Source organism: Gnatocerus cornutus, chromosome 2 (assembly GCF_029298725.1).
Source record: "Gnatocerus cornutus isolate USDA-ARS CGAHR chromosome 2, icGnaCorn1.1, whole genome shotgun sequence".
In the NCBI taxonomy this organism is placed as follows: Eukaryota; Metazoa; Arthropoda; class Insecta; order Coleoptera; family Tenebrionidae; genus Gnatocerus; species Gnatocerus cornutus.
This window is the reverse complement of record NC_142234.1, coordinates 21,769,250-21,793,898: the sequence shown is the minus strand read 5'-3', so window position 1 is coordinate 21,793,898 and position 24,649 is coordinate 21,769,250. Positions and strand designations below refer to the sequence as shown.

Genomic DNA, 24,649 nt, shown 5'->3' with positions numbered 1-24,649 from the left:
AAAATAATCGAACGGTCACCAAAAATAAAAACGACTGAAAAAACAGTCGAATGGCCAGAAAAAATAAAAACGACTGAAAAAATGGCCACAAAAAATAAAAACGACTGAAAATATGGCCACAAAAAATAAAAACGACTGAAAAAATAATCGAATGGCCACAAAAAATAAAAACGACTGAAAAAATGGCCCCAAAAAATTAAAACGACTGACAAAATGGCCACAAAAAATGAAAACGACTGAAAAAATAATCGAATGGCCACAAAAAATAAAAACGACTGAAAAAATGGCCACAAAAAATGAAAACGACTGAAAAAACAGTCGAATGGCCACAAAAAATAAAAACGACTGAAAAAATGGCCACAAAAAATAAAAACGACTGAAAAAATGACCACAAAAAATAAAAACGACTGAAAAAATAATCGAACGGCCACAAAAAATAAAAACGACTGAAAAAATGGCCACAAAAAATAAAAACGACTGAAAAAATGACCACAAAAAATAAAAACGACTGAAAAAATGACCACAAAAAATAAAAACGACTGAAAAAATAATCGAACGGCCACAAAAAATAAAAACGACTGAAAAAATGGCCACAAAAAATAAAAACGACTGAAAAAATGGCCACAAAAAATAAAAACGACTGAAAAAATGGCCACAAAAAATGAAAACGACTGAAAAAATAATCTAACGGCCACAAAAAATAAAAACGACTGAAAAAATGACCACAAAAAATAAAAACGACTAAAAAAATGGCCACAAAAAATAAAAACGACTGAAAAAATGGCCACAAAAAATAAAAACGACTGAAAAAATGGCCACAAAAAATGAAAACGACTGAAAAAATAATCGAACGGCCACAAAAAATAAAAACGACTGAAAAAATGACCACAAAAAATAAAAACGACTGAAAAAATGTCCACAAAAAATAAAAACGACTGAAAAAATGGCCACAAAAAATAAAAACGACTGAAAAAATAATCGAACGGCCACAAAAAATAAAAACGACTGAAAAAATGACCACAAAAAATAAAAACGACTGAAAAAATGGCCACAAAAAATAAAAACGACTGAAAAAATAATCGAACGGCCACAAAAAATAAAAACGACTGAAAAAATGACCACAAAAAATAAAAACGACTAAAAAAATGACCACAAAAAATAAAAACGACTGAAAAAATGGCCACAAAAAATAAAAACGACTGAAAAAATGGCCACAAAAAATAAAAACGACTGAAAAAATAATCGAACGGCCACAAAAAATAAAAACGACTGAAAAAATGACCACAAAAAATGAAAACGACTGAAAAAATGGCCACAAAAAATAAAAACGACTGAAAAAATGGCCACAAAAAATAAAAACGACTGAAAAAATAATCGAACGGCCACAAAAAATAAAAACGACTGAAAAAATGACCACAAAAAATAAAAACGACTGAAAAAATGGCCACAAAAAATAAAAACGACTGAAAAAATAATCGAATGGTCACAAAAAATATAAACGACTGAAAAAATGGCCACAAAAAATAAAAACGACTGAAAAAATGGCCACAAAAAATAAAAACGACTGAAAAAATAATCGAACGGCCACAAAAAATAAAAACGACTGAAAAAATGACCACAAAAAATAAAAACGACTGAAAAAATGGCCACAAAAAATAAAAACGACTGAAAAAATAATCGAATGGTCACAAAAAATATAAACGACTGAAAAAATGGCCACAAAAAATAAAAACGACTGAAAAAATGGCCACAAAAAATAAAAACGACTGAAAAAATGGCCACAAAAAATAAAAACGACTGAAAAAATGGCCACAAAAAATAAAAACGACTGAAAAAATAATCGAATGGCCACAAAAAATAAAAACGACTGAAAAAATGGCCACAAAAAATAAAAACGACTGAAAAAATAATCGAATGGCCACAAAAAATAAAAACGACTGAAAAAATGGCCACAAAAAATAAAAACGACTGAAAAAATGGCCACAAAAAATAAAAACGACTGAAAAAATGGCCACAAAAAATAAAAACGACTGAAAAAATGGCCGCAAAAAATTAAAACGACTGAAAAAATGGCCACAAAAAATAAAAACGACTGAAAAAATAATCGAACGGCCACAAAAAATAAAAACGACTGAAAAAATGACCACAAAAAATGAAAACGACTGAAAAAATGGCCACAAAAAATAAAAACGACTGAAAAAATGGCCACAAAAAATAAAAACGACTGAAAAAATAATCGAACGGCCACAAAAAATAAAAACGACTGAAAAAATGACCACAAAAAATAAAAACGACTGAAAAAATGGCCACAAAAAATAAAAACGACTGAAAAAATAATCGAATGGTCACAAAAAATATAAACGACTGAAAAAATGGCCACAAAAAATAAAAACGACTGAAAAAATGGCCACAAAAAATAAAAACGACTGAAAAAATGGCCACAAAAAATAAAAACGACTGAAAAAATGGCCACAAAAAATAAAAACGACTGAAAAAATAATCGAATGGCCACAAAAAATAAAAACGACTGAAAAAATGGCCACAAAAAATAAAAACGACTGAAAAAATGGCCACAAAAAAATAAAAACGACTGAAAAAATAATCGAATGGCCACAAAAAATAAAAACGACTGAAAAAATGGCCACAAAAAATAAAAACGACTGAAAAAATGGCCACAAAAAATAAAAACGACTGAAAAAATGGCCACAAAAAATAAAAACGACTGAAAAAATGGCCGCAAAAAATAAAAACGACTGAAAAAATAATCGAATGGCCACAAAAAATAAAAACGACTGAAAAAATGGCCACAAAAAATAAAAACGACTGAAAAAATGGCCACAAAAAAATAAAAACGACTGAAAAAATAATCGAATGGCCACAAAAAATAAAAACGACTGAAAAAATGGCCACAAAAAATAAAAACGACTGAAAAAATGGCCACAAAAAATAAAAACGACTGAAAAAATGGCCACAAAAAATAAAAACGACTGAAAAAATAATCGAATGGTCACAAAAAATATAAACGACTGAAAAAATGGCCACAAAAAATAAAAACGACTGAAAAAATGGCCACAAAAAATAAAAACGACTGAAAAAATGGCCACAAAAAATAAAAACGACTGAAAAAATGGCCACAAAAAATAAAAACGACTGAAAAAATAATCGAATGGCCACAAAAAATAAAAACGACTGAAAAAATGGCCACAAAAAATAAAAACGACTGAAAAAATGGCCACAAAAAATAAAAACGACTGAAAAAATAATCGAATGGCCACAAAAAATAAAAACGACTGAAAAAATGGCCACAAAAAATAAAAACGACTGAAAAAATGGCCACAAAAAATAAAAACGACTGAAAAAATGGCCACAAAAAATAAAAACGACTGAAAAAATGGCCACAAAAAATAAAAACGACTGAAAAAATGGCCGCAAAAAATTAAAACGACTGAAAAAATGGCCACAAAAAATAAAAACGACTGAAAAAATAATCGAACGGCCACAAAAAATAAAAACGACTGAAAAAATGACCACAAAAAATGAAAACGACTGAAAAAATGGCCACAAAAAATAAAAACGACTGAAAAAATGGCCACAAAAAATAAAAACGACTGAAAAAATAATCGAACGGCCACAAAAAATAAAAACGACTGAAAAAATGACCACAAAAAATAAAAACGACTGAAAAAATGGCCACAAAAAATAAAAACGACTGAAAAAATAATCGAATGGTCACAAAAAATATAAACGACTGAAAAAATGGCCACAAAAAATAAAAACGACTGAAAAAATGGCCACAAAAAATAAAAACGACTGAAAAAATGGCCACAAAAAATAAAAACGACTGAAAAAATGGCCACAAAAAATAAAAACGACTGAAAAAATAATCGAATGGCCACAAAAAATAAAAACGACTGAAAAAATGGCCACAAAAAATAAAAACGACTGAAAAAATGGCCACAAAAAAATAAAAACGACTGAAAAAATAATCGAATGGCCACAAAAAATAAAAACGACTGAAAAAATGGCCACAAAAAATAAAAACGACTGAAAAAATGGCCACAAAAAATAAAAACGACTGAAAAAATGGCCACAAAAAATAAAAACGACTGAAAAAATGGCCGCAAAAAATAAAAACGACTGAAAAAATGGCCACAAAAAATAAAAACGACTGAAAAAATAATCGAACGGCCACAAAAAATGAAAATGACTAAAAAAATAATCAAATGGCTTGGTCAGCCATGTTCCATACCAAAAATGTGAATTTTGCCAACACAATAAAACAAAGAAATGATATCAAACATTATTTATTCAATTCATAAAAATGTAGGTACAACATGACGTCTATTTCATCAACAAAATCAGAATTAAAAAGATAAGTATTGCATTGATGCTTGCATTGTAACTAGAACATAATAATAATAGTACTCATAATACTCACTCATTAGCAATATTAACAACATACAAAAAATGTAAACAAACGTTCAAATAATAAAAAAAACAATTTAATATATGCAACAACTCGGTTTTTACGCTAAACTCGCGAACCATAATAACTTAAGTTGCTTAACCTAAAAACCGAATACCACTTGGAGATTGTCCTAAATTAGATCCCAAAATCCTATAAAATTATTTGTTCCCGTTGTGAGATTGATAGTCAACGTGCAGCGCTTTCATGTCCGAGAGCGCCTTCTCTATTCTCCTGGCGAATCGGTGGCAGTCCTAGAAAAACCCCAATCAGTCACTTCTTCAACCCTGTTTAAACACGCACCGTTTTGCTGCTGCTCCTCTTGTTCGAAATGTGGAAGAACAGCAGGTCTTCTCCCGCTATGATGTACGACACTCCATACCCATCATCGGCAACCGGACCAAAACCACCACCCGCCGATATGCAGTTCGGGTACTTGTTGAGATCCATCCTGCCGGTCTGACCATGCGGAGTCTGTGATGTCGACAACCTCCAAGGCTCGCTCAGCACCTCCTGAAGGAACGGCGACTCCACCTCTAGGTACTTGGAGACCACGTAAAGACAGAACAAGTGGCGATCGATGCCTTTCCCGCACATGGCGTCTTGATACGCGATCTGTAACACGGAAAATCAACACCGGAAGTCAGCACAGGTGGCGCCATCTACCTGGTGTCTCTCGCAGGCCTCTTGCAGCAACCTCACTCGTTCGTCGGTGGTGGAGTTGGGGTCCTCCATGGCCTTCACCCATTGCGACGACTCTATGCTGCAGGGCCGCACGGTTTCCGTCCGCCCTTCCCGGAAGAGCCGCGTCATGCTCGCTTCGTACGTCAGATCGAACTTTCCGGCGTCCCGGAAGTAGGCCAGCTGCAGCGCCATCTGTAGGTAGGCGTCGGGACTCAAACGACACTTCTTCATGAAGCCCTTGCCGTAGTTATCGTGGACGTAAATACGTAGATCGATGTCCTTGATTAAGTTATTGACCACGCCGATGCTCTTCTCGATGGCTTCCTGGCACTCGTGTTTGATTTCCCAGTTGAGACGCGATGGAGTCGGGGGGGTGATTTCAGGGGATCCGATAGTGTCGCCTTTTTCGTCGTATCTACAAGTCAAATTTAGTCAGTGAAACTGTTATTACAAGAACACGATGAGAGTCTCTTTCACTCAATGACGCAGATGCAGGCGTGGTGGAGGAAGAAACCACCACCAAACCCCCATCTGAAACTCATGCAATCAAAACTACGCGCAAAGAAGTGTTAGTGCGGCTAGAATCGAAGCAGTTTAATGTTGCAACAAATGATAATTACCGTTCGGTACGCTCATCAAGGAACAGATGCTCCCACACATGTACAATGACCGCAGCATCAGCCCTAACCATCCAGAAAGAAAAAAAAGGGTACAGAGTTATCCACAACCAAAGTTCATGTCAAAATTATACAAAACAAGCGAAAATAGAGCGGAGAAAGAAGAGGGAAGCTGCATACACCTACAGGATGAAACATGAATCGTGAATTCTCAATTACCGGTTCTCGTGGATTTGGGTCGTTACCACCCATTCCCACACGTGGGAAACTACTGCTGCATCGGCCCTATAAATAGCAAAATGGTGTTAAGCGAAGGGAGTTTATGGAAGAATTAAACAAAATTGGTACCGGAAATCCGGAACTGTTCTCTTGGTATTCTACGTCCTCCGTTACGTTCTTAGTTAGTTCAAAATTTTTGCAAACTTCTCAATTCCAGTTTTAATTTCATTAATACAAGCACCTGGAAAAAACTCGAATGAAAATCCGTTCAAACGCGCGTAAAAACGAACGAATTCTGAAATTTTTTCGGCTCTATAGAGAGAACAAAATTGCGGACGTTACTAACAAAGAAGTGAGATCTAATGGACCTCCAACTCACCACGAATGCTCTGCATTAAACCCAATCTAAAACAAACACAATTAGCCACAAATAAACTAAAATTCGTACACGCACCCTTCCATTGTTGCCAATACACAAAGTGAACGACTTGTCGAACCACCGGTTATAACCGTTTCCGTGCAGCAAAATCTTCCCGTAATTGTCCAACTTGGCCGGATCCGCCTAAAATAAAATCGTCACAAACTAATTCTATGTAACAAGAAAGCCGTACCGTATCGAATTCATATGGAAAGTCGTCCAAAGCAACGACAAAAGCAGCCTTTTCTATGATATCCAAAGAAGCCTTGTTGATGCCTCTGGTGAAGAACATCCGCCGGATGTTGGCCCAGTGCGTTCTTTCTCCTGCGGTCAACGCGGCGAGTCTTTCTTCTCCAGGAAGAGGGTCGGTTTTGTCGTCCAAGATGTGCTGGATTTGCCTGAAAACGGAAAATTTTAAGACGATTAGCTACTACGCATCACAGTTGCGTCAAGGTCGAACGGTGTCGTTGCCAACTGTCACCGACGAAAGTACCAAGGGCTGCTGTCAACTTTATTTTTTAATGGCAGAAAAGTCACTAAATCTACGCGAAAAAAGTGTCCAAAGGCGCGAAATTTAAAATAACAAAGTAAGCCCACTTACTGCCAACCCTGTCAACCTGGTTCGCGTAGGAATTTAGTGTTTTTAGTGCATTTTGTAGCATAATTTGCTGCCAACCAATATGTCAACTGTCAAGATCTCTCAATCTCTCACCGGATCTACGATACAGTCGATTTATGTTGCAAGTGTCCACTATGACAGTTACTTTTTTATTTAAGGTTGGAATCTTGATGAATTGACTTTCGCAATTTTTAAAATAACATAGTTGGCATCATGGTTTCCCCCAGAAAGTGACATTTGAAAATTTTGACAAGAAAATTACTGTTCATCAAAGTTACAGTCGGTTTAGGTTGCAAATGCCAACTTTGACAGTATTTTTTTTATCCAAGGTTGGAATCTTGTTCACTTAATTTTCGAAATTTTAAGATGACGTGATTGGCATCATGGTCCCCCCAGAATTTGACATAAAAATTGCTGCGCATCAAAGTTGCGTAATTAATTAGTGCGAGTCCTTCAAACAACTAATTTAATTGCGACGCATTACAATGACAGAACTTACACGATCGTCGGTTTTTTGTACCCCAAAACAACACTGCCATTGCAACATTTGCAACAGGAAAGAATTACACGACAAAAATTGTAAAATTTGTGACTTTGCATTATTTAAGGTTGCAATCATGATGAGTTAACTTTGGAAATTTTAAGACGACAAGGTTGGCTCATTGTCTCCCCAGAATTTGACATTTGACAATTTTGACATGAAAATTGCTGTGCATCAAAGTTGCGTAATTAATTAGTGCGAGTACTTCAAACAACAAATTTAACTGCGATTTTTTTTAAATTTGTGACTTTAAGTGGGCATTTGCAATCTAAACCAACTAAATACAAGGTGTTTATAAATGTTTCTAGCATCAAGGGTGGCTCTGGAATTCCTGTCGTGCACTACTTTGCCGCTTTGTTTTCATAGTAAATGAAAATTAATTATAATATTACTTACTTCAATGACGTTTTAGTTACGGTTTTGTGTCCAAGTTTTTGATTTTTTGGTTTTAAACCACAACTAGAAGAATTTTCTTTTCAAAACTTACTTTGTTTGCTCTATGATTGAGGTTAGCTACAACTGTCAGTTGACAAATCTAAAGCCACATTTGTACTGAGCGGCAAAATTCTTTGACATTTCATAGCCATCCTTGATGCTAGAAACATTTATTGTAGCTATAACTTTTTCTAAAATTAACTTATTGGGACGTTTTTTTTTAAATTTTTACAGGCTGTGATTGGCCAACTTAAAGTGCTTGTAACTCAAAAACTGTAAGGGCCTGAACACTGTGCGATACGCCAATCAACCCAGATTTTGATGAAGAATTTCCTATTAAAAGGAAGTGCGAGCGTTCTGGGACACCTGTATACCAGCATCTGCGCCATGTTGAAAAATGGCGGCCGGGGGAGAAAAAATCCACTTCTGTCGTCACAAATCTGTATTGATTAAGTTTATCTCTGAAGGTGAAGTATGATTATGTACACCTGTTGATTTAAGACATTTTATTAGCAAATATTCAACAGGTTCGTGATTAAATTCCGCCCTAGAATAAAAACCAAACTTGTATTAAATATGTTTGAGGTTAACTGCAAATGTCAGTTGACAAATCTAAACCCGCATTTATAACGAGCGGGAAATTTCTTTGACATTTCATAGCCACCCTTGATGCTAGAAACACTTATAAACGCCTTGTACAACGTGTCTATTAATGTTTCTAGCATCAAGGGTGGCTATGAAACGTCAAAGAAATGTGCCGCTCATTACAAATGTGGGTTTCGATTTGTCAACTGACATTTGCAGTTAACCTCAAACATGAAGCAAAGTAAGTTTTGAGAAATAAACTGTTCCAGTTGTAGTTTAAAGCCTGAGAATCGAAAACTTGAGCACAAAACCGTAACTAAAACGTCATTGAAGTAAGTAACATCATAGATAATTTTCCTGATAGTTATATTCACTATGAAAACAAAGCGGCGAAATAGTGTACGACATGAATTCCAAAGCCACGCTTGATGCTAGAAACATTTATAAACACCTTGTATAACATATCCGGTGAGAAATTTCGATATTTCGACAGTTGACATATAGGTTGGCAGCAAATTATGCTACAAAATACACTAAAAACACTAAATTCCTACCCGAAATGGGTTGGCAGGGTTGTCAGTAACTGGGGTTACTTTGTTACTTTAAATTTCGCGCGTATGGAACATTTTTTATTGCGTAGATTTAGTGACTTTTCTGTCATTCAAACTCTCATTGTACGAACTATATAATTGCATTATTTAAGGTTGCAATCGTGAGTTAACTTTGGAAACTTTAAGATGACAGGGTTGGCACCATTGTCCCCCCCAGAATTTGACATTTGCCCTTTCACTACTTACACTTGAATCTCGCAGGGCCTCAAAATCCTCCCTTTGTAGATCACAACCTTGAAATATTTCCCTTTGTGATAAACCACAATATGATTCGAATCGTGCCAATGTTGGATCTTATCCGTTTCCAATCCCGGTATCCTCGTCGTATTAAAAATCCTCTCGTACTGCCATGAACACAAAGGCACAATTCCTTGGATCATAATGGGTTCAAGTTCCTGTCTCTCGACTAATCTTCTTAAGACTAAACACGAATTAATGGCAGATGCGGCTCTGGCAGCTTGCTTTGTTGTTGGTCTCATGAAAATCGCATCGATTCCGTAGAAATTCGAGTTGATCATAAGAGGAGAGCGGCCTCTGAGGTACACATATTCTTCCCACCAATCAGAAACGTAGTTGGTGGACCACCAGGACTTCAACCAGACGTACATTTGGAGCTTCTTGCCGATGCCGTTTTCGAACTCGGAGGCGAGGCGCTGCATGCGCTCGTAGTTTTTGTCGTCTAGAAGAGGGCGAACGCTCCTCAAATACTGAAGAAATGAAAGGTGTTAATACAGGTGGTGATTGTACAATTGTACTTACTCTAGTCATGGTGTCGTGGATCGAAGGCAAAGGTAATCTAGGAAGGGAGCCTTGGAAACTGTAAAGTCTTGGTGTATTCCAGCCGCTAAAAATTCTTACACTTATCAACCACAATTTCGTCGGTAAAGAAACTTTACTGCCTTTACCTCTCTTTTCATACATCCAACCCTTGTACATTAGCAAAAATTTTAATGTATATCTAAGGGTGAATATTATAGTTAACCAATAAATTAAAGCGGTTAGGAAACAGGCCACTAACTGCCAACGTATCGACGTCCTAAAACAAAAACAAGAGTCAAATCTAAAAGTCTAATAAGAATCCAAAGGTCGTTTGATTATCCACAAAAAAAATGTAATCGCACCTTGAACTATGATTTCAATTGTTTAATAATCGCGATTTAATTATACGAAAGGCTATATCCAGTCGGCTTAGGTTGCAAATGTCCACTTTGACACTTATTTTTTTATTTAAGATTGCTAATTTGACGAGATTGGCATCATTGTCCCCCAGAATTTGACGTTTGTCCATTTTGACATGAAATTAGTTGTGCACATCAAGGTTGCTTAAAAACGCCAAGACACAAACTGAATTTCGACGCATTTTATTGACAGAACTTGAACGATCGTCTTTTGTATCCCAAAAGTTAATTCAAAAATCAAACAAAAATAAAACAAAATAGAGATTTGTCATTTGTAAGATAAAATCAAAATTTTAAAAATTTTAAAAATTTTTTTAACATTAGAGGAGTGAAATTTCGTAGACTTGCATTTATAGAGTGCACCAACTCGCGAAATTTTAGAACAAAAAGCAAAAATTCTAGAATTTATTATTTCAAAGACAAACCTAAAGTCCAAAATTTTGTACTGAATTCTCTAAGTCTGACAATTTTACTGCTAGATTAGTAAAGGTTAGTCGGCTTGTTACTTAAGAGGTGTTTATTGCCAGCAGAGAATTACAAAATTTTAGAAAAAATTAGAAATTTAGAAATTTTTCATTTGTAGGATAAACTTCAAATTAAAAATTTTCGATTACATTCTGTAACTTAAACAGTTTTAACGCTAGAGCACTGAAAATTCGTGGACTTATTACTTAAGGAACATTCAAATAGTACCTTAAATCACGGAATTTTAGAACAAAAAACAAAAATTTTAGAATTTTTTTTTCAAGGACGAACCCAAATTCCATTTTTTTTTGTAAAATTTCCTAAATTTGACAACTTTACTGCGAAGTTTAGAGAACTTGTTCCTTTAAAGTTGTTTATTAACTGTATTGAACTACAAAATTTTAGAAAAAAAAAAAATAGAAAATTTTCATTTGTAGCATGAACTCAAAATTCAAATTTCCGATTAAATTCTGTAAGTTTGACAGTTTTAACGCCAGAGCAGTGAAATTTCGTAGACTTATTACTTAAAGTCCATTTATATACTGCACCAAATCTCAGAATTTTAGAACAAAACGCAAAAATTCTATAATTTTTTATTTCAACGACAAACCCAAAATCCAAAATTTTCAATTAAATTCTTTAAGTTTGTACCCCAAAAGCCAATTCACACAACACCGCCACGGCATTTTTGCACTTTCGACAGAACAGGACCGAATTACACTATGAAAATTTAAGAATTTGCAACCTAGACCAACTGTTTTTCCTGCAGAGAATTTTAGCGCAAAATTTAAAGTGCGCCTCTGTGATTCGTCGTCCAGCAGAACAAGTTACACGATAATAAAGTTTTATTTAGAGCAGATTATAAGCACATTATAAGACCTTAAAGTGAGCTATCAATCAAATGTCAGCAATCGTCAATTTAGTAAAATTAGTTACTAAAAAACTTGTGGCGCCATCTATGAATAAAAATTGACATCCCTTTTAAATCCCGCTGATGTCTAAAATTGCTCCTTTGTAAACCGGCAAATTCTCTGCAGGAAAACTAACCTCTCAAGCTTATTGCAATCAGTCGACTCATTAAATTGCAAAGTTGGCAGCAAAAACGTTTGAAATTGACACAATTGTGCAAGTTTGAAAACATTTGTTAAATTATTTCCCCTAATTTTCTCCCTAAAGAAGCCTGATTTACACCCAGAAATTTACACAGGAGAGTGGACTGATGGCAATGAGCCCTACTTTAGATAGTGTGACTACGAAAGTAATAAAAAGCGACTTACTCGTCTAAGAAATATGCAAATTTTGCTGCTAGGTCAAAAGGTGTGGCATTGCCAAGGAAGTGGACACCCAACACTATGGAAAAGATCAGCCATAGGCTCCACAGATGGCCAGGGTAGACACCATTATGAACACTATTCTGAAAACAACAATAAATCTTTAGAACGAAACAATAAAGTGAGTAAAATAATAATATTTACTGACTGTACGAAAAAAAAGCTTTTTTAGGCGACTTTAACTGAAAATTAAATTTTTGGACTTAAAAGCGGCCTAAAAGTGAGTCTTTTCTAGCCGCAAACATTTTCGGCCGATATATGGTGGCGCCATCTATCCACAGTTTTGCATATTACATCAAGATACCAATATTACCCTCAATTTTATAATTATTTGGGTTAAATCAAATTGACAAACTGCTGTAAAGTGCAAGAAAGACGTGTTGAATTATTGAAAATTAACATGTTGCAGTACAACAACATAAAAAAGCACAACAAACATAATTCATACAAATTGTGAAGCTACACATGCCGAAACTGCAAATGTAAATAAAAAAAACATGAACTTTTCTGAAGGATTTATAAATATTTCCAATTATTCAGTTGTTATAAACGATTAAATCAATAAATCATAAGTAAAAATTAATTAACTAGTAAATTTAATAATGTCGCCTACAAAATTTTGTGTGTATCACGGCCAAAAAGTGCCATTTTGCCCTCGGCTATCGCCTCGGCCATTAAAAAAAGGCTCGGCCAAAAAAGAAACACTTTTTGGCCTTGGTACACAAATAACAATTTTTTTAAATATTCTGTTTCTCTGACGACGTAGCTCATTATTGTGGTCATTACAGTACTCAAATGAAGCACCACAATAAAGTCATAAGTACTAGTCCAATAAAAATTATACATCAATATTTTACAGCTATTGTTTTCTCTCGATAATTTCGTCGTTTTAGTTTTTACAGCGCCATAAATGCAACAAAAAGATTACAATTTCAAAGTGTTTAATAACAAAGAAACAAAACATCAACAAATCAGGTAGCCCTGCATCCTTGAGACGAAAATAAATGCAAATCAATTTGTGTTTTTTCAGTGATCAAAACGGTGAAAAAGCAAAAGTGATTACAATCACATTATCCATTCATACTTGTTTGTAAATAAAACAAATGCGAACATTACTGGCTACTGAAAAACATTCAGTTAAATTAAAGTGTTTTTAGACTATCTTTAGCACGTCGTTTAAACAGTTTAGTGTGCTTTTACAGTCAATGTCACATCCTTTTTAAAATTCTAATTACTTCGCGTTTAATTATGCATTAATCGTTTTATTAAACGACGATTTGCACACTTTTCCATCGCGCTCGTTATCTAATGTTGACACACAACTTATTGATTTCCATTGGAACCAGCTTATGCGAGCATTAACTGGAGTGCTGTTATTAAAACTATGACACCAGATAACCAAAAGGATAATTGATTTGTCACGTTGGTTGCATAAACAAAGTCTGGTTCAAGGACCAACCTGGAACCTCGCGATCCGTTTTTTCCACGATCGGATGCCCGACTGCCAGACTAGATGAAGGACCTCTCTGTCGAAGTTGACGTCCCAGCCTTCGTGGGTGATGGAGAACGAGAAGGCAACGGCTGAATGGGCTTCCGCCATACTGGCTCACTCTGGAAATAAAAAGAGTGATGAAGTTATGTGGGTGTGTTGCATCTTAAGATCGCTGATCTTTGTTTCTAATTGACCCGCAGTTAACGAAAGTGACTTTGACCTCCAATGATTCCGCATATTTATTGAGATAAAGGAGGTATCAGTAGTGATAAAGTTGTCCAGACGCAATTGAATTGTTACGATCCGAGTGGATATTTTGACTTGGCTAAAATTAAACGTAATAAGTGGCAAGTGGATGAGTCTTACGCAAATGGAGGTCACATGCGGACATTATAATCTCGTTGGAAGAATTCCGTAAAAATTCTGCTGAAAGTTGATTTCGAAATCGAAAGAAATAAAACTCCGGAAACAAATTGTGGAACAGTGCAAACAAGTATGTAAATTTGGCGGCAAAAAATGTACGCATTCTGTTCACTAACGTATTTTTATGAAGAAGACTAATTTTAGAGTTCACATGACACAACTAGGATCAGAAAAAAGGACTGAACAGGACTTAAGATTCGGAGCATCAACAATGTACGAAATTTTATTTGCATTGTTAAAAAGATCTCGCTGCACTGACTGTATGTGCTTTAAAATGCAGTAAGTCTGTAAATATTGAAACAATTTACAATTAAAATCCTCGCGACGCAGTTAAAATTAATTTTTTTTTTTATTAAATTCTGTAAGTTTAACAGTTTTAACGCTACAGCAGTGAAATTTCGTGGACTTATTACTTAAGTTGCACTTAAACAGTACACCAAATCGCAGAATTTTTGGAACAAAAGGCAAAAATTCTAGAAATTTTTTTTCAAGGACGAACCCAAAAACCAAATTTTTTTGTTAAATTCTCGAAATTTGACAGATTTACTGTTAAAGCAGTGAAGTTTGGTGAACTTGTTACTTGAAAGGTGATTATTGACTGTACAAAATTAAAAAATTTTTGAACAAAAACAAAAAATTCTAGAAATTTTTCATTTGTAGCATAAATTTCAAGTTCCAAATTTTCGGTTAAATTCCGTAAGATTAAGAATTTTAACGCCAGAGCAGTAAAATTTCGTGGATTTATTACTTAAGAGGCCTTTAAACAGTACACTCAATCGCGGAATTTTGGAACAAAAAGCAAAAAATTTGGAATTTTGTATTTTAAGGACAAAGTCAAAATCCAAATTTTTTTGTTAAATTCTGTAAATTTGACAGTTTTACTGTTAAAGCAGTGAAGTTTGGTGGACTTGTTACTTGAAAGGTGTTTAATAACTGCACTTCATTACAAAATGTTTGAACAAAAATGAAAAAATTAGAAATTTTTCATTTATAGGATGAACTCAATTCAAAATTCTCGATTAAATTCCATAAGTTTCACGGTTTTAACAACGCTAGAAGAGTGAAATTATGTGGACTTATTACTTAAAAGGTATTTATTGAATATACCAAATTACGGAATTTTAGAACAAAAAGCAAAAATTCTAAAAATTTTTATTTTAAGAACGCACCTAAAATCCATTTTTTTTTGATAATATTGATAATTTTACTGATAAAGCAGTAAAGTTTGGTGGACTTGTTACTTCAAAGGTGGTTATTGACTGTACGGAATTGCAAAATTTTTGAACAAAAACCAATTATTTTAGAAATTTTTCATTTATAGGATAAACTTACAATTTAAAAATTAACACTTTGACATTTTAAAATTTTTAACGCTAGAAGTGTAAAATTTCGCGAACTTATTGCTTAAAGGGCATCTATTGAGTATACCAAATTTTAGAAATAAAAAGCAAAAATTCTAGAATTTTTTAATTTCAACGACCAAAATTTTGTATTAAATTCTTTAAGTTTGGCAATTTTACTGCTAAAGCGCTAAAGTTTGGTGGACTACTAAATTTCAAAATTTTAGAACAAAAAACAAAATTTTTTGACATTTTTCATTTGTAGGATGAACTCAAAATTCAAAATTTTCGATTAAATTCCGTAAGTTCCATAGTTTTAACGTCAGAGCAGTGAAATTTTGTGGACTTATTATTTAAGGCGCATTTAAACAGTACACCAAATCGCAGAATTTTAGAACAAAAGACAAAAATTCTAGAAATTTTTTTTCAAGGACGAACCCAAAAACCAAATTTATTTGTTAAATTCTCGAAATTTGGACAGTTTTACTGTTAAAGCAGTGAAGTTTGGTGGACTTGTCACTTGAAAGATGTTTATTGTCTGCACTAAATTACAAACTTTTGAGCAAAAGCCAAAAATTCTAGAATTTTTTCATTTGTAGGATAAACTCAAAATTCAAAAAACATCTTTTAAATTCGACAATTTTGACGGAAAAGTGCTCAAGTTTGGTGGACATCTTACCTAAGAAGCGTTTATGAAGTGTACTAAATTACAGAATTTTAGACAACAAATTATAGAATTTAGAAATTTTTCAATTGTAGGATAAATTTCAAGTTCCAAATTTTCAATTAAATTTCGTAAGGTTAAGAATTTTAACGCCAGAGCAGTGAAATTTCGTGGATTTATTACTTAACAGGCCTTTAAACAGTACACTAAATAGCGAAATTTTAGAACAAAAAGCAAAAAATTTAAAAAAAATTGTTTTAAAGACAAAGTCAAAATCCAAAATTTTTTGTTAAATTCTCTAAATTTGACAGTTTTACTGTTAAAGCAGTGAAGTTTGGTGGACTTGTTACTTGAAAGGTGTTTAATAACTGCACTTAATTACAAAATTTTTGAACAAAAATAAAAAAATTAGAAATTTTTCATTTACAGGATGAACTCAAAATTCAAAATTCTCGATTAAATTCCATAAGTTTCACGGTTTTAACAACGCTAGAAGAGTGAAATTATGTGGATTTAAAAATACTTAAAAGGTATTTATTGAATATACCCAATTACGGATTTTTAGAACAAAAAACAAAAATTCTAAAAATTTTTATTTCAAGAACGCACCTAAAATCCAATTTTTTTTTGATAATTTTGATAATTTTACTGATAAAGCAGTAAAGTTTGGTGGACTTGTTACTACAAAGGTGCTTATTGACTGTACAAAATTACAAAATTTTTGAACAAAAACCAAAAATTCTAGAATTTTTTCATTTGTAGGATAAACTCAAAATTCAAAGTTTTCAAAAACATCTTTTAAATCCGACAATTTTGACGGTAAAGTGTTCAAATTTGGTGGACTTCTTACCTAAGAATCGTTTATGAAGTGTACTAAATTACAGAATTTTAGACAACGAATTACAAAATTTTGAAATTTTTCATTTGTAGCATAAACTTCAAGTTTCAAATTTTCGATTAAATTCCGTAAGATTAAGAATTTTAACGCCAGAGCAGTGAAATTTCGTGGATTTATTACTTAAGAGGCCTTTAAACAGTACACTTAATCGCGGAATTTTAGAACAAAAAGCAAAAAATTTTTAATTTTCAATTTCAAGTACAAAGTCAAAATCAAAATTTTTTGTTAAATTCTCTAAATTTGACAGTTTTACTATTAAAGCAGTAAAGTTTGGTGAACTTGTTACTTAAAAGGTGTTTATTAACTGCACTTAATTACAAAATTTTTGAACAAAAATGAAAAAATTAGAAATTTTTCATTTGTAGGATAAACTCAAAATTCAAAATTCTCGATTAAATTCCGTAAGTTTGACGGTTTTAACGCTAGAGGAATGAAATTTTGTAAACTTATTACATACTTAAAGGGTATTTATTGAATATACCAAATCACGGAATTTTAGAACAAAAAGCAAAAATTCTAGAATTTTTTATCTCAAGAATGCCCCAAAATCCAACTTTTTTTATTAAATTCTCTAAGTTTGATAATTTTACTGATAAAGCAGTAAAGTTTGGTTGACTTGTTATTACAAAGGTGCTTATTGACTACGTAATTACAAAATTTTAGAACAAAAACCAAATATTTTAGAAATTTTTCATTTATAGGATAAACTCAAAATTCAAAAATTTACACAAAATTCTATAATTTTGACATTTTTAATGCTAAAAGTGTAAAATTTCGCGAACTTGTTGCTTAAAGGGCACCTATTGAGTATACCAATGCACGAAATTTTCGAACCAAAAGCAAAAATTCTAGAATTTTTTTATTTTAAGGACCAACTAAAAATCCAAAATTTTGTATTAAATTCTCTAAATTTTACTGCTAAAGCGCTGAAATTTGGTGGACTTGTTACTTCAAAGGTGTTGATTGACTGTAATGAATTTAAAAATTTTAGAGATTTTTTATTTGCAGGATAAACTCAAAATTCAAAATTTTCGATTAAATTCCGTAAGTTCCGCAGTTTTAACGCCAGAGCAGTGAAATTTCATGAACTTATTACTTAAGGGGCCTTTAAACAGTACACCAAAGCACGGAATTTTAGAACGAAAGGCAAAAATTCTACAATTTTTTATTCCAACGACGAACTCAAAATCCAAAATTTTGTATTAAATTCGCCAAGTGTAACAGTTTTTCCGCGAGAGCGGTGAAATTATTACTCCAAAGACGTTTATTGACTAGACTAAATTACAAAATTTCAAAACAAGAAGATTTAGAACTTTAATTTTGAATTACTTTTTTGTTCTACCAATCAGTAATATCAAGTTCGAACTCAAAAAAACTCCCAGAAGCGCCTACTAAAAACCAGAAGGTAATCAACAAACCTGAACAACCTGCCACGCTCTATTATTTTTGATCAGTGTATCACGACTGGACTTTAACCAGAGCGACAAAAATAATATCTATTTACCTTGTTATCTTAGATCCAACCTTGGAATTTGGTCAGGTATTGTGAAAGCTTCAGATACAAATACGTAATTAGCAAAATTATTAGTTAGTTAAAAACTCATTACTGAAATGTTTTACTTATCGCTGCAGATTTCTAAATATTATGTGTAGTTCCAGTATTTAACCGTAGAAAGTGTATTAAAATTTATGAAGAACATTAAAAAAACCAACGACTAGTTAAGTACTTGCGTACTTATTTTATCTTATCCTTAATTTTATTGTTGTTTTGTTTAAGATACAATCGGTCTATAGTAAAAACGCGTGTTTTAATTACAGTTGTCTCTTGAGTGTTTACACCGATTTGTTGATTGAATTTAATTAAATCCGATGAAAGTATTCACAGAACGAAGAAGGTGACAATGTAGCGACACAATAGGAATTAGAAATTCAATTCGAGTCAATAACCCACGATTAGCGAAGTGAAATGACCTTTACATAGAAACCACATGCAAAACTAATTGTTAGCGAACTTTATTCAAGGTGCCGCAAACAGGAATTTCTAAAGTGCATGTTTCGACTCAAATTCGCAGAAATATAAACAAACTTTTTTATTGAGCCGTGTTATTAAACCTTCAGTGTAAAATTGACGTCAATTTTTCCACAAAAAATCCATTTTCTTTGAAAAACCTTGCTACTTGAACGTTCCTTCCAACGATCATAATCGTATTCGAACTATAAACCATGACTCTGCTCAGTGTCCTCTGCATAATTCATGACAAATATGGAACACAGCAGTAGTTCATTATCAATACAAGTCGATTTGGGTATTTAACTAAATATTACATGGCCACTTCCGAGTTTGATAACCCTAAGTGAAGCACATCGTTCTGATTAAATATTTCAAAATCTGCGGCGGAATAACAAGCCAGAAGACAACTGTTAAGGCAAGAAACAGGTGATCAAACAGCTGTCCTCTTGCTCATGATGGTGCGTTTGCACTCTGCTAAGCGAAATCCAACTGACGTTTTCTGGAGCAGTTATAACAAAGTGTACTAAACAAGCCAACATTTTCGATTTTTTTGATTTGAATGGCGAGAGTTTATTAAAAAATAAAACAATCGACTTGTGTGGCGGCCACCCAAAAATATCTGTAGCAATCAGTCGCCCGAATCGTTAATTTAATCGCAAGATATGATCATCAATAAATTTACTTTTTTAATTAAAATAGTAAAACCCAAACGCAAATTTATGAGTGTTTGTCACTGAATAAATGCCATCAAAAGTAGAAAAAATGTGTTCTTTGGTCGACTCGCACAGTTTACAAAACTGCATTTTTATTTCAAATTTTGCAATCACCTTCATAAGTCGTAATTAAAGCGCAAAATGCAACTAATCAGACGGATTTAGGTCAGGCGAAACGAGATCCATGCATGATGTAGTCAGTGAAACTAAAATGATTAATATGAAATAGTATTACGTAACTACGACGGAAACTAGTGGTTTTGGTACGAGTGGGGGCACTGATCTCCGAGGTGGAGGTGAAAATTTAAAATTTTTCTATAAAGAAGGGGTTTTAAAACTGTGATCGAAATGCATAAAATAATAAAGTTTTGTCAAGATTCAACGTCTAAAGCTGGAGAAATCGGGTGAAATGTGCTTGAAATCCGCAAAATTCGTCGAAAAATCAACTAAATTGTTTCTTTATTGGAAAAGTCGTCATTTCGCTTTTCAAATACAGTTGATTTTTCAACGAATTTTGCGAATTTTAAGCACATTTCAGTCGATTTCTCATTGACAATCCGAGCGCCTCCTCCAAAACTAACTCCAATTTAGTGTGATAATTTTGGTGGATTTATTACTTGAAAGGTGTTTATTAACTGGACCAAATAACAAAATTTTAGAACAAAAATACAAAAATTTTTGGGATTTTTCATTTATAGGATAAACTCAAACTTCAAAACTTTCGGTTAAATTCAGTAAGTTTCACAATTTTAACGCCAAAGCAGTGAAATTTCGTGGATTTATTACTTAAGGGGCCTTTAAACAGTACACCAAATCGCAAAATTTTAGAACAAAAAGCAAAAATTCTAGAATTTTTATTTCCAAAAACAAACTCAAATTCTATTTTTTTTTGTGAAATTACCTAAAATGGACAATTTTACTGTTAAAGCAGTGAAGTTTCGTGGACTTGTTACTTGAAAGGTGTTTATTAACTGCACGAAATTACGAAATTTTAGAACAAAAAACAAAAATTTTAGAGATTTTTCATTTGTACCATGAACTCAAAATTCAAAAATTTCGATTAAATTCCGTTAATTTGACAGTTTTAACGTCAGAGCAGTGAAATTTCGTAGACTTATTACTGAAGAGGCTTTTAAACAGTACACCAAATCACGGAATTTTAAAACAATAATAATTAATTCTAGAATTTTTTATTTCAAGAACGAACTCAAAATCAATGTTTTTGTTAAATTCTCTGAATTGGACAATTTTACTACTAAAGCAGTGAAGTTTCGTGGACTTGTTACTTGAAAGGTGTTCATTAACTGCACGAAATTACAAAATTTTAGAAAAAAAAAACAAACATTTTAGAAATTTTCCATTTGTACAATGAACTCAAAATTCAAAAATTTCGATTGAATTCCGTAAGTTTGACAGTTTTAACGCCAGAGCAGTGAAATTGCGTGGATTTATTACTCAAGGGGCATTTATACAGTACAACAAATCGCGGAATTTTAGAACAAAAAGCAAAAATTCTAGAATTTGTTTATTTCAAGAATAAACTCAAAATCCATTTTTTTTGTTAAATTCTCTAAATTGGGCTATTTTACTGCAAAAGCAGTAAAGTTTCGTGGACTTGTTACTTGAAAGGTGTTCATTAACTGCACGAAATTACAAAATTTTAGAAAAAAAAAACAAAAATTTTAGAAATTTTCCATTTGTACAATAACTCAAAATTCAAAAATTTCGAATAAATTCCGTAAGTTTGACAGTTTTCATGCCAGAGCAGTGAAATTTCGTGGACTTATTACTCAAGGGGCATTTAGACAGTACAACAAATCGCGAAATTTTAGAAAAAAAAGCTAAAATTCTAGAATTTTTTTATTTCAAGAATGAACTCAAAATCTAATTTTTTTTTGTTAAATTCTCTAAATTGGGCTATTTTACTGCAAAAGCAGTGAAGTTTCGTGGACTTGTTACTTGAAAGGTGTTCATTAACTACACGAAATTACAAAATTTTAGAAAAAAAAACAAAAATTTTAGAAATTTTCCATTTGTACAATAACTCAAAATTCAAAAATTTCGAATAAATTCCGTAAGTTTGACAGTTTTAATGCCAGAGCAGTGAAATTTCGTGGACTTATTACTCAAGGGGCATTTAGATAGTACAACAAATCGCGGAATTTTAGAACAAAAAGCAAAAATTCTAAAATTTTTATTTTCAAGAATGAACTCAAATTCTAATTTTTTTGTGAAATTATCTAAAATGGACAATTCTACTGTTAAAGCAGTGAAGTTTCGTGGACTTGTTACTTGCAAGGTGTTCATTAACTGCACGAAATTACAAAATTTTAGAACAAAAAACAAAAATTTGAGAGATTTTTCATTTGTAGGATGAACTCAAAATTCAAAATTTTCGATTAAATTCCGTAACTTTCACAGTTTTGACGCCAGAACAGTGAAATTTCGTAGACTTATTACTTAAGAGGCTTTTAAACAGTACACCAAATCGCGGAATTTTAGAACAAAAATAAAAAATTCTAGAATTTTTTATTTCAAGGACGAACTCAAAATCAAATTTTTTTGTTAAATTCTTTAAATTGGACAATTTTACTACTTAAGCAGTGAAGTTTCGTGGACTTGTTACTTGAAAGGTGTTTATTAACTGGACTAAATTACAAAATTTTAGAACAAAAAACAAAATTTTTAAAGATTTTTTATTTGTAGGAAAAAAAACGTTTAAAAATATTTTCGACTAGGAATTTTTAACAAATTCGGTTGGTAACAAATAAAGTAATGGCATTTTTTAACAAAACTTGAGTTTTGAGTAATCGTTGACGTTTGGATTCGACTTTCGCATAAAAAGATTGCCAACATAACCAAGGAAAAAGTTACTGTTCTGCGTGATATAATAAAAATAATTGTCGTTATTGTGAAACGCATTTGAGTTTCACAATTAAAGTATTTTTTACGCAAAGTACAGAAATAATAATTTTACGAGTCGTACCAACACAAGTAAGTTGGTGCCACTGAATCGAACTTTAGTAGTGCTAAAAAACCCATAAGTACAACGAGTTAAATTGATAATAATTTTACTTTTAGCATAATTGTCTCGATTTTTCCATAAATTACCACTTGTTGTTGTTTTCCCATAAAATAAATAAGAAAATGACGACAATACCATTCATAGGTAGCTCAATATTTGTTGTCTAGCATTACCTGGCTATCTACAAATTAACATAAAAATGATAATTTTCGCACAGGTAATAAAAAAAGTCGTTAACTTAAAAAAATTAAAAGTAATTAGTACTTGTATCTATGAATGAAGATAATGGAAAAACGCGTTTGTAGAAATATCGTCATTTTCTGTTATTACAAAACTGTTGAATCGAAATTTGAAATTCAATTCCCCTTCCTCGATGGTGACCTTCACGGACAAAGAGCGAAACCTTTTCCAAATTCCAAATTTCGCATTAATTGAATCCTTTTTAAAACAACACGGAAATTCCGATATTTTCTACGCCTCAATGTAAAATCCGCAATTATCGCAAACGTAAATCACAGCTTCCCGTCTCCCTTGAATGAACCGCGTTTTCAATGAAATTCGAAGTGACCTAGACCATCTAAAGGAGCAAATTACTGTAACCTCGTTGCTTAAAACTTAAGCGGCCACGTGTAAAGTCGTGAAAGCTCAACGAGCCAAACTTTCTTAATGTAAATAAAAGCAGCGAGCGCAGACAAAAATAATAAAAGTCGGAATGACGTCAATCCATCTTCATCAAGCAGACAAAGAATTTGGGCTTTGGACTCTTGCAAAAAACGTGTTTTTCGCACTGCTGAAGTGTTAAGAAAATGATGAACTTAATGTAGGATATCTTCAAATGAGTGGGAGCGCACAGCAACAATAAATAAACACAGTCCAAAGTCCAAACGTACGTTTCAAAGGTCGGAATTCTAGAGAAATATCACAACTCACCGAAAATTGACCGAAATGTTGAGAGGAGAGTCGTGGGGGTGCAAGGGGGCGCAGAATTCCCAAAAAAAAGGGGGGGGAAAAGGCTCCAAAAGAGACTTGTTGCGACTGGAGTTTCTTGGGCCAGTGAGTCCTATTATACAGGATTTGGTGTGATTTATCGATAACACGTCACAAGCACTCGATTTTTGAACGTGGGAGTGTTTGCTATCTTCGGCGCGATTGGTCACTTGGAGGTTCGGCCTTTTATCTCGGCTTGTTTACTATTTGCACCGCTTTTATCAATTGAGGACCTCGTTGTTTGTTTAATTCTCGTAAATCAAGGCGCGATTATGTCGCAGTCATATGGCTTCACTTCCACCAACAATTCAATTACAACTTCTGCTTATTTTAAACTCGTGACCTAAATCCGCCGACTTCCTCAGGTCGTTTCTAATTTCTCCTCTTCAGCAATGCGAAAAATGGGGCAAGTTACACTTTTAGTCAACATTTTACAAACAGGGACACTTACCAGCGATAAAATGAGTATTTTCCTTATTCCTGAACAAAATTCGGGCTGTTAACAGAACATCCTGAAGGCACTATTGACTACAAGAGAAAATTGTTGCGTTGTTATGCAGAAACTAACTTGATTGATTTTGTACTCTTCGTCGACACCACACGAATGTTAAACGCGGAATGCCAATGCGAATTTGTTGGGCAAGTGCAGTTGCTCGTTGGCGGTTGCGAAACAGCCTTGAACTGTCACTTTACAGTTAAATAACTAACGTGAAGTTAGCCGCGACCTTTTTCACCGAAAATCAACTCTATTCCCAACAACGCGGCGCTCTTTTCACCAAAACTAGCCAAAACGATCATCCTTTTATTAAACAACCCCCATATTTATTGATTACAACACTTTTAATTCGATTATTTGGATTCGAGTACAGTAGTGGTTTGAAATAATGCCACGCGGATTTCAACGGCGCACGCGCAGTCAATTCGAAAA

General features: G+C 33.2%; 1 protein-coding gene across 4 annotated transcripts; it reads right to left on the bottom strand.

Annotated features, from left to right (window-relative positions):
- Window positions 1–4,288: 4,288 nt before the first annotated feature.
- Window positions 4,289–24,425, bottom strand: whd (carnitine O-palmitoyltransferase whd). 4 transcript variants are annotated; one of them, XM_088031278.1, is made up of 13 exons: window positions 24,173–24,425; window positions 23,665–24,105; window positions 13,628–13,779; window positions 12,115–12,251; window positions 9,954–10,230; window positions 9,381–9,901; window positions 6,597–6,801; window positions 6,440–6,547; window positions 6,365–6,390; window positions 5,986–6,051; window positions 5,132–5,564; window positions 4,769–5,080; window positions 4,289–4,719 (listed from the first exon to the last, which is right to left on the bottom strand). In XM_088031278.1, exons 3-13 carry the CDS (start codon window positions 13,766–13,768, stop codon window positions 4,627–4,629), a joined length of 2,319 nt encoding a protein of 772 aa, XP_087887404.1. In that variant the 5' UTR covers window positions 13,769–13,779; window positions 23,665–24,105; window positions 24,173–24,425; the 3' UTR covers window positions 4,289–4,626. The 4 variants fall into 4 exon arrangements, with proteins under 4 accessions (XP_087887404.1, XP_087887407.1, XP_087887403.1 ...); XM_088031281.1 differs by lacking the exon at window positions 23,665–24,105 and adding an exon at window positions 5,770–5,832; XM_088031277.1 differs by lacking the exon at window positions 23,665–24,105.
- Window positions 24,426–24,649: the final 224 nt, after the last annotated feature.

Coding starts and splice junctions, on each gene's coding strand:
- whd (XM_088031281.1), bottom strand. CDS start 13,768: ATGGCGGAAGCCCATTCAGCCGTTGCCTTCTCGTTCTCCATCACCCAC. Junction 10,231..12,114: donor TTTGCATATTTCTTAGACGA/GTAAGTCGCTTT, acceptor TTTTTGTTTTAG/GACGTCGATACGTTGGCAGT. Junction 6,391..6,439: donor GTATTGGCAACAATGGAAGG/GTGCGTGTACGA, acceptor TGTTTGTTTTAG/ATTGGGTTTAATGCAGAGCA.